This window comes from Vanellus vanellus (genome assembly GCF_965231255.1).
Source record: "Vanellus vanellus genome assembly, chromosome: 5".
NCBI classification, from domain to species: Eukaryota; Metazoa; Chordata; class Aves; order Charadriiformes; family Charadriidae; genus Vanellus; species Vanellus vanellus.
In genome coordinates, this window is record NC_138910.1 from 49,910,055 (window position 1) to 49,920,376 (window position 10,322).

The 10,322-nt window shown below is 35.9% G+C and overlaps 1 protein-coding gene across 1 annotated transcript in view; it reads left to right on the top strand.

Moving 5' to 3' along the window:
• LOC309672788 (rab GTPase-activating protein 1-like) overlaps positions 1-9,330 on the top strand; it is a 62,700-nt gene extending 53,370 nt beyond the window's left edge. Inside the window, exons 12-13 of the mRNA XM_082484383.1 lie at positions 4,246-4,339; positions 9,084-9,330. Of these exons, the coding sequence (XP_082340509.1) occupies positions 4,246-4,339; positions 9,084-9,282 (293 nt within the window). The 3' untranslated portion in view covers positions 9,283-9,330. The remainder of the gene's footprint in view (positions 1-4,245; positions 4,340-9,083) is intronic.
• The last annotated feature ends 992 nt before the right edge of the window (positions 9,331-10,322 follow it).

Consider the following 10,322-nt stretch of genomic DNA (forward strand, 5'->3'; position numbering starts at 1 on the left):
GGAGAAGTGCACTGGCAGGAACCTCATGAAGTTCAACAAAGGCAAGTGCAAAGTCCTGTATTCATGACAGAATAACCCCATGTGACAAGACAGTCTAGATGCTACCCAGATAAAAAGTGCCTTTTGCAGAAAAGTACCTGAAGATCCCAGCAGGCAAAAAGTTGAAAACGGGTCAGCAATTGTACCCTCACAGCAAAGGCAGCGAAGCACACCCTGGACTCTATTAGCAGGTGTCTAGCCGGCAGATCTGGGGAAGCGAACCATCCCCTCTTTTCAGCACTTGTGAGACTGTGTTTGGAGGTGTTTTTTTTTTTTTTTTTCTCCAGTTTTGGACTCCCTGCTACAAGACAGACATTGACACACTGGAGCAAGCCCAGTGGAGGCCACTGAGCTGGGGAGATGACAGGAGCACACAATGTACAATGAGGGGTTGAGGGAATTTGGCTTGGTTCAGGCTGGAGAAGGAAATGTACAGAGGAGAATCTTACTGCTGTCTACAACTACTATATCAGAGGACTTGGAGATGCAGCCAGACTCTTTCACCAGGCTGAGAGACACCAGACACAAGTTGGAACCTGGGAAATTCTGTTTAGATGAAAGGATGGTTTTGTGGAATCTGGGAAATTCCGGTTAGATGAAAGGATGGTTTTGATGGGTTGGTTGGCTTCTTTGTTTTTAAACCATGAGCGTGGTCAAGTAGTGGAACAGGTTGTCCAGAGAGATTCTATAATCTCCTTTCTTGAAGGTGTTCAAAACTACCCTCCAACTCAGGTCCCTGAGAGACCCGATCCAGCTAGAGCTGCTTTGAGTAGGAGGTTGGACTAGATGATCTCCAGAGGTCTCTTCTAGCCCAGAGTATTCTATGATTCTATGCTGATGCCATGCAGCGCGATGCTCACTGTGGAAGTGCGATCCTTCAGGCTTGCTTTAAACAGAGACTGAGTTGAGGGAATTGGTTCATGAGGCATCTACAAAGTTGAGTTTTTTGTGAAATAAAAGGCAATTCAAAACAAACAAACAAAAAACCCGAGAGGCTTACTGTTATCTGTAAGTATTCTTAAAGGCTATTTTTGTGTACGCACATTTACAGCCTAGCCCCTCAGGTTTGCTCCCTCGAGATGTCTGCCATCCTCCTCTTACTCTGATGAGGCATCAATTTTATTGTCCAGTTGAATGGCTCTGAGAGGTTAGGGCAAATAAAGGAGAGGAGTATACAGTACATCTAGCAGAAGCAATCTGTGGCATTCCCAGCAGAATAAGGGTGGATAAAATCATGGTCTGGCTAATGCTGCTGGTTTATAGCTGCTATAGAATGTGGAGGAAAATGTATACAAGTACACTTCGGAGAAGAACATCTACAGTTAAATATCCCTCCCACAGCCTCTCTTTTTTTCCCCCTTAATTTATACCTAAATGCTTACACAGGTTAGAATATGTTAATAGTCTTTAGAGTGGAAACAAAGTAGACATTTTTAAAGCTGTTTATTCTCTATCCTTTGCCCTGTTCTATTTTGAAGTTTGACGTTAGTATCTTTTGAAAGGGAGCATATGGCATTTCTAATTAAGGCCTGTGATTTTCTGACATATAACTGAATAATACATTCCAAATACTGTTAAGCCTTCCAGATGAAAGAATTTTCAAGGCTGAAGCACTGTAGCTTTGTGATGTATCTTGCTGGAATACGTATGATATGTAACACTGATCTCCTTAAGAACTTCGAAGAATTTTGCATGGAATACTAGTGTAGTGAGAAAATAAGGGGTTTGTTTCTGTTGTCTGATGTTGGTATTCCTTGGCAAGGTCAGGTTTGGATCAGGTAACAACTAGTGTGCTTTGTTCCTGAAAGTATTAATTTTTAAATATTTGGGTCTGTTTGGGGATTTTATTCATCTTTATCAGATTTTGTTTCAGACTGCAAGATTTGCTTGTGTATATTTTCAGCAGTAGCTCTTGTAGAGATGCACTGTAGTTCTTCAGTCTCTCCAAAGTAATTCAAATCTCTCCTTTCAGAATTTTGTGCTGAATTGTCTTTACCTTGAATGTGTGAAACCTTTCTGAAATTGTGGTTTATGATAAATTTCTGGCGTGAGCCAGGTTTCTTGAGATTCTTGATATGTACCGGTATCATTAACATATACCTTGTGTCTCTGAATGGCTGATGTACTCAGTCTAGAGAAGGTTTCCTCAAAATTGTTTTTCCTTGTTTCCGTGGGAAGTATAAGGGCTGCATTTAGAATCGATCTCTTTGATCTGGTTAGGCAAATCAGGAGAGGAGAGAATTTAAAAAATGTAATGCATTTAATTGCTTTAATTTCACTTTTTTTTAGATATTATGAGGTCTGGGTGGTAAGCGAGGAAATTTTCCTTTGCAATATTTTTTGGAATTTTAAAATGAAAGGAAAGTTGAGTCTTCAAATACATTTCTTCCACTGGAACTTAATGGGTTCCTATGGTTACTGGGAAACTTTTTATAATTATATCAAATGTTAGTTAAAATGATAAATTTGGGAGTTTTAGATCTTCATATCTTTAGATCTAGTGAATGTATGCAAAAGATTGGGAAACCTTAAAATCAAGTTTTCTATAGATTTATGATGAGTGTGGGTAGGGTTTTGTTGGTTTTTTTTGTTTGTTTGTTTTTAAATTCAAAGGGGAAGTATTTAAATGCAGGTTGGTCTGTATTTTGGGGCCTGTAAAGCTGTACATACAGGTTCCAAGCTAGAGGATTTCGCTAATCTAATATTCAATTTGAAGTACAAAGAGATTTCTGATATGCTTCTCTCAGGGCAGCATTTTTCCTGTTAATTGTCCTTGAAATACAGCATATGCTGTCTTTGTCCTCATGGTTCATTGTCAAATTCAAGCACTGATGGTATTTTTAGTGACAACTTGTATTTGACAATTGCTGAGACTATAAATTAGAAATGTGTAACTGAAATGAGAATGACAAGGATGAAGATTTAAGAGGATAATCGTATAAGTACTGAAGATCCTCCTCTACCTGAACTACTACTGTTGTCTACACAAAGTTGGAGTTGAAGTGTTTAATGTACCTGAGGAATTAAAGATATTAGGTCAGCAACCGAATGTGACTAAGCTGTGTTGAAGACAGTATCTAAGGTATTTTGGGAGCGGATATAGCTTTGGTCCTCCTTTTTTGTTTAATTTTAGCTTCTTGTGACAGCTCAGTTCATAGGAAAGAACAACCTTGGAGACACTCTAACATCTAAGCTGTCTGTAGCTTCAGAGGCCTCAGAGGATAATGGGGCTGTCGCTGTGTTTCATAGTAAAGATGCTGAGAATTGGAGCCCTGTCAATGTTTGATGGTGTTGAAATTTACTCGTTTAATTTTTAGCAGTATTTTATTCAGATAAAACTGGGAAAAGTCCAAATAATTGCAAAACCATGTTCACGTGTGGAGCTGCTCTAAAGAGTTAGACTTTTTAACTTACTGTGGACAGCTGCATAGACCCATAAGACACTTGGAAATTGGATGGTTACTTGGGTTGGATGGTTATTTGAGCACACTATCCCAGGCTTACATTATATGATTAATAAACAAAATCAGAAAAGATAATGACATATATTCCTCCATAAGTGTTTTATTCTTTATGCTTACAAGGTTTCTTGTCCTTTGAAGCATTCTTTTGTATTCTATGCAATATGACCTTTAATGGCACAGTGTTTTTACTGCTCATCCATGAACTTGTTTCATTAAAAAAATATTATTTTGTGGCTCTGAGTAGGCTTCTTGAGATCAGAGTGCCACATGAGAGCAGAATGGCATGGAAGGGATGCAGCATAATGAAGTAGCGTTATCTACTGTGTTTTAAAAGAGAGTTCTCTTTATGTGAAGTCTGGAGTGGATGCGACTTCTAGATAATACTGCATTGTGAAATTTCATTAAATGGATAATTGACAGCCTTGAATCTTTTCCTCACATAATGCTTTTCTAGATCCCAGCCCTTTTTCCTGTAACAGTGCTGTGAATTATTCCCTAGTCTTGTTCTCTTGAACTTTATGGTAACTTTATTAATACACTTGTTTTGTCAAGTCTGCTGAACATTCTTTATGGTTCCACTAATATTTTGTATATATTTTTGTGGTTTTAAAACTGATAAGTGAGAACAATTAGTCTGAGACCTACATGTATGCATCTCTAATGTCTGTTCTCTTTGGTAAATCTGTGCATGCTTTTGTTTTCTTGTTTTGTCTTTTTTTTTTTTTTTTTTTTTTCCTTCCAGAGAGTGATAATGAACTCTCCAGTGGCACTGGTGATGTGTCAAAGGATTGTCCTGAGAAGATTTTGTATTCCTGGGGAGAATTACTGGGGAGATGGTAATGTTTCATTTCTTAAATTTAGATTTTAAACAGTAACCTTTTCTTTGTTTTATGATTCTGTATGCTCTTGAGCAGGATATTTGAAATTCTTCAGCTTACGCAGTTAAAAAACTAAACTACAAAACACATTAAAGTGTGTTTATTAAACCTAGTTTAAAAGGGACTGGTAAATCTTCTTTATTTTAATTTATAGTTATTTGACAAGTCTCTTGCACAGTGGCTGCAAAAATCTTGTTTTGTTCAGTGTTTGAGAATACGTCCGTGTATGCTCACACTGCAGATGTGAGTCTTCAAATGCAGAACTTCCTGGCCACCTGTGTTCCTTGGGACTGGATAAGCTGTCATGAAACTCAGTGCCTCTTAGTGCACTTACAAAAGGCAGAGCAACTCCAGTCTGTCCTATCTAAGCTATTTGTGCTTAGATACACAACGTATGTATGAAGTATATTTAATGGATTAATTTGTTTAGAAACACTTTTTTTTTTTTCTTGTTTCTATTTTTTTTAATGTGCTATATGTAAGCACTTGAAGAGGAATTCTAGAAAGACTGTTACCCTCACTGAAGCTGTTTCTGTTGGAGAGTAAAATGAAGAATATTTGTAAGCCTAGAGTATGTTCTCAACATTGTTATTTCTGTACTTTAATTAAGTGCTTCAGTAGCAGTGTATACTTTGCCAAGAGAGGAAAAAGTCTGTGTTTGCTACCTCTGAGAGACCTTATACTACTAGCAAATGCCAGAACCACTTATTTGGTTTTCCCTATGTAAGTAATAGCTACTGCTGCCTGAGACAAAAATAAGCAGAAGCCCTTAATCTGCAATTGGCAAAGGTTCCTTTTCCTAACTCTGAAAAGAGAGCTGAAAAACATGTTAAGGATTTATTTGGTCAATTCCTCCCTTTACTGAACTACTTTGTAGCTTTGGAGGAACACAGCCTCTTGCTGCTGACCTCATCTTTAATGGAGATCTCATGCAAAGTTTACTAAATGAGACATCACAAGATTTTATTGAGCTTACTGGAACCCTTCCCTTCAGAACCCATCCCTCCTGCTTGTTTTTAACTATTTTGTCATCCAAGTTTCTGGCCTTAATGAAAGATCTTTTTAGGCAAACACAAATATTTAATGGAATAATTGTACAAATAGTCTTACTGAGGAAAATGTGGAACCCAGTTGATTCCCTATAGACAAGTGTGTTTTCCTCACCTGAAAGGGCTGTAAACAGATCCGCTCTGGAGCTGTGTAAAACTTTCCAAAGAGTGTCCTAAAGGACATCCCAAGAGAGAGTTTATAAATTGTTTGCAGTTTTATATCTGGCACCCCAAGGCCAATGAGGAAGGTCATCTTGAGTCTTTAAAGAACTGTGTGGCAGGTTTGTCTCAATCTGCATTGCATTTGTGTTGGAAGATGCTAATTTTCTAGCATTTTTTGTAGGGTTTGGTTTTGGTTGGTTGTATTTTTTTTTTTTTTTTAATTTAGCTGTTGGTCAATTCTTTTAGTTTTAACTTTTGTCCTTGAGAAATATCTGGACTCCTGTCTAGCATGCTGAAGTAGAGAACCGTCCACAGCGCATTCTCTCAAGTTTCACGTAACCAACTATTTCTTCAAGTTATTCAATGAGGCAAAACATTTAAGACTTTTGGAGTAAACTATTTTGAAGCCCAAACATATCTTCTGCACTTAACTACTAAATGATTCTCTGAGTTAAAACACCTTAGTTAAAATGAGTTAAAAATGGGATGAGAAATGGGAGATCCCAGCCAGCTTGAAGATTAGCAGTAGCAAACATTTTTTTTAAGAGCAATATTACCTGTTGAGATAAATTCAAGTGTATGAAATACTTGAATTCTTGAATAGTGTTATGTTACAATTTAAGAACAAAACTGGGAAAGAGTAACAGATGAAAAATGTTAACAATTTGAAAACTAAAAATAGATTGAAATAAAATCTAGTGTGTTGAAAACTGCAACATATGCTAGTAGAATATCTGAGCACTTGTAAAAAAAATTAAATAAACAAAAATTAACATTTCCACTTGGAGAACTGGTGTGCTGATTTGTCTCTTAGATGAAAAATTTCTTGCACTTAGATTGCTTCTTGTCATTTCATTAAAATGTCACTGTAACCTAACAGACTTGACTCAGCAGAAGCATTGCTCCAAGAGTCTCCTTCAAACATACAAACAGGAATAAGAATAAGATAATTTACCAAGAAGGCAGAATAAACAGTTGGAAAGTAATGGAATATCTTTAAATTTATTTTATTGTTTACTGCATCCTCAACATTAAAGTTGTTCTTGCAAGCTGAGCTAGTTTATCGGAGTACTTAACTATTTCTGATGTGTGTTTGTTTTTTTTTTTTTTAAAGTATTAATGGTCAATAGCAGTCTTTGATCATAAATATTTGTTTGTCAAGTTGGAGCATAGTCTATGCATCGCTGTTCTGTATCCTTGCTCTTTGATGTTTTAAAATTATGTCTTTGAATTTTGTGCAGGAGAATTACAGCACTTTCTAACAAATTAAAGATGTCAGTATCCATGAATGACCCATTTTTTCCCATGTGCCAAAGGATAAGACTAAAATAAGACAAGCTTTTACTTTATGCTTGTTTCTGTTACAGTCTGAGACAAGCAGGTATCAGAAAGTGTCTAGGAATGCAAAGTGCCTGGGCCTCTACACAAAGAAGGAAAAATGCATATTTGTTCATTACTCTAGAATACAGAGCAAGGATTATTAATGATCAAGCTGTTTCCCAAATGTACATTCAGAAACTGAGAAGCTGTCTATTGAAGTAACAGAGTTATGCTTTACTGCATGGACTAATGTTGCTAAAGTATTACCTCTACCATAAAACCGTCTAAATATGTGACAATACCAGTAAAATCTGGTGTACTGTAGCAAGTTGAATTCTCAATTGTGAATATGTTCAGTAGTAAGGATGGTATTACAGCATGGAATTTGCATCTCTGTTAGTTGTTGCCATAAGCTATTTGTATTGTTTTCTTGGTGTCACTGAAAAATTCCCTGTTACGTTTCTATGGGAATGTATCTTTTTAGCTCTTCATTTTATTTTATCTGCTTGCCAAGTCCTCAGAGAAGGCCTTCTGTATTTCTCATATAACACATATGACCAAATCCTGTAATAACCAAACTGATTTGAAGTGTGCTATGAATGCTTCATTTTCACACAACTTGAGCTTTAAGTTTCTGGTGTATTTTATTTATTTATTCCTGAATGGACATCTCATAATTTTGTTACTGCTTAGAGCGTGTAGTCCTTTTAATATTTCTGTGAATATTGATTTTTCTTTCTAGCTTTTTCCCATCACAAGACCATTAGTTTAATGTGACTTGCTGCAAAATGTACTGAAGAAGAGAAAAGGGACTAGTTGGGTTTTAGTTTGGCTAACTGAACGATAAAGTTTGAAATTACTTGTATTGTACTACACATTTAAAATTTAAAATAATTACTGTATTTAAAGGAATCAAGGCATTATATATATATATAGGTAAAAATTCATTTAGAGCACCTTTTAAATTTAAACAGTAGTGGTAAACTGTTCACATCTTAATGACCTGTTTCAAAGAATGAGTACTCTAAACATTTACTTAAAATCGAGGGTCAAATTGCAGGTTATTTAATTTAATCACAGCTTGCTAGCATTTGGCTAAACTGCCACTCTCACTATTCTCCTGCCAGCAGAGTTGAAAAACATAACAATGGTCAAAACAATAACAGAACAAAGCACTTTCTACATTAGAAAGAATAAAGAATCAATTCACGTGGTCTTCCTGCTGCATTGCTATGAAAATTGCCATAATAAGTCAAAGTGAGGTTTAATGTAGATCAGTAAACGCTATTATCTTGAAAAGGATTTTTAAACATCTGTGACTGAAAGCTCTGCAATATTGTGCATGTGCAGTGATTTTATCCTAAGTGTATGCACTCAGTGACTGGATTATTTTTGAAAAAACATATCTTTAGTATTCAGTCTCTCTGAATATGGCCTTTTCATAATTCTATATACCAACTTTTATAAGATTAATTATGTAGTGTTGGAAAATAAAAAAAGTCATCCTGCAGGTGTCTTCCTACATTCTTGGTGGGAGTATAAACAGATAGTCAAACACCAGCTCAAACAAATAGGCAGATTTATTCAGAATAGTGAGATTTTACCAAGGTATGTGTAAGTGTTACTGCTTTGTGGGACTTGCAACATACTCTTGGCATGAAGTGCAAAACCAGAACTTCTGTCTTCGTGTTAGTACTCTTAAAACTGGCTTTTATTTGTTTTCCAAAATTTATTTCTCTATACAGCTTAGGTTGTTTTTAATTTCCTTTTCTTAACCTAAGCTAAACATGTGTGTTGGATAACTATTTAAATTGAATTGTCTGCACAAATGGCATAGTTTTCTCTTTCAATTCAAATTGTTCTTCGTTAGCCTATTTAGTTCAATTTCTGCAATTGTTTATTGTTTTAATTTTTATTTATTTCTCTACACCTAGAGAATTTGGGTATCGTTACACTTTGCCACTGGTTCTTACTGTAAATCCTTGCAGAATTTTTGCTTTCCATCTGACAAATGCTAATTAGCATAACAAGTGGAAGAAAAGTTTATGTTGCAGTTGCTGACTCTACTTTTCAGAATAGCGTTGGAAAGCTTAAAAACTTTTTATATGTTTTATCTTGATTTCTACTCCTGTAGTTACAGTATAATAAGCAAATGATTGTCTGTTTCTCAGGCATAACAATCTTGTTGTGAGACCAAACGGATTATCTACTCTGGTGAAAAGTGGTGTTCCAGAAGCGCTAAGGGCAGAGGTTTGGCAGTTGCTGGCAGGATGCCATGATAGCCAGGCAATGCTGGATAAATATAGAGTTCTCATCACAATGGTAAGTGTGTTTTTTTTCTTTCTTTCTTTTTTTCTTTGGTTAAAATGAATTCTGGTGTGCAGCAGTTTTATTCAGTGGAAAACTAGCAAAAGAGTGAAACAAGTGGATTTGGTTTAAGCAACTGAAATTGTGACTTTACCTCCTGCCATGGGTACCTGCTGAATGGCATTAACAATAGAAATTGCTGACCTATATCTGTAGTAATGCTTGACATTTAGCTTTCTATTCGCTTGCTGTGATGATAATAAGCACATCAGCTTGTTGTTCAGGTGTTTTGTTGTGGTTTTTTTTTTTTTTTTTTAATAAACTCATGTTCATTGCTTTGTTTTTTCAGCAGTTTCTGTTTTCTTTATGCCTTAATTTTCTGGTTTTTAGTTTAAAAAACCAAACCAAGCAAAACCTCAAAAATTGAGCATTTCTTGTTCTGTTGTTTATTTTAAAAAAGAAAGTTAAAAACATTTTTACCTACCAAGAAACCAGTCTCCTTGCTGTATGTGCAATTTGAGAGGGGAATCCTTTTGGGAATCTCTTTCCATTCTGTTAGCCTAATGTCGTCAGTGCAGTCAGTAAATATTATAATAAGTTGTCTGCCTAGACGTTCCAGACTGCTTATAGCTGTGATTGAAAGGTTGAGTACCACTGTGGTGTAGTAATAAAAACTCTGTGCAGTGTCAGGAGGTAAACTCACAATTTGGGGTCCTAAAATTCTTGCCACTGCAGACTATTTATGCACTCTGATGAAAAACAGCAAAAATGTTGCTGCTGGTTTTGTTGTCTCAAAAATGGTCATAATGGCAGAAACAGATGAAGATGTTATATGTTGCTCATAGAAAGTGTTGGATTTGTTATCTAGGGAATGAATCATCTGTCCATACAAAAGTTGTGGGGTACACGTTGTTAGTAAAAGTTTCCTTTCATAATGTCATAACTTTTGATACTTGTCTTCTTAATTTGACCTACCTGCTAGGTTTGTAAAGTTTAAAAGCATCGCCAGGCTGAGAGCTGTCCTCATGACTTTTTCCTTTACCAATAAAGAAGGATGTTTTTGTAGTGTAATTTTTTCTTTTTGACGTTGCAGTTGGGTTACA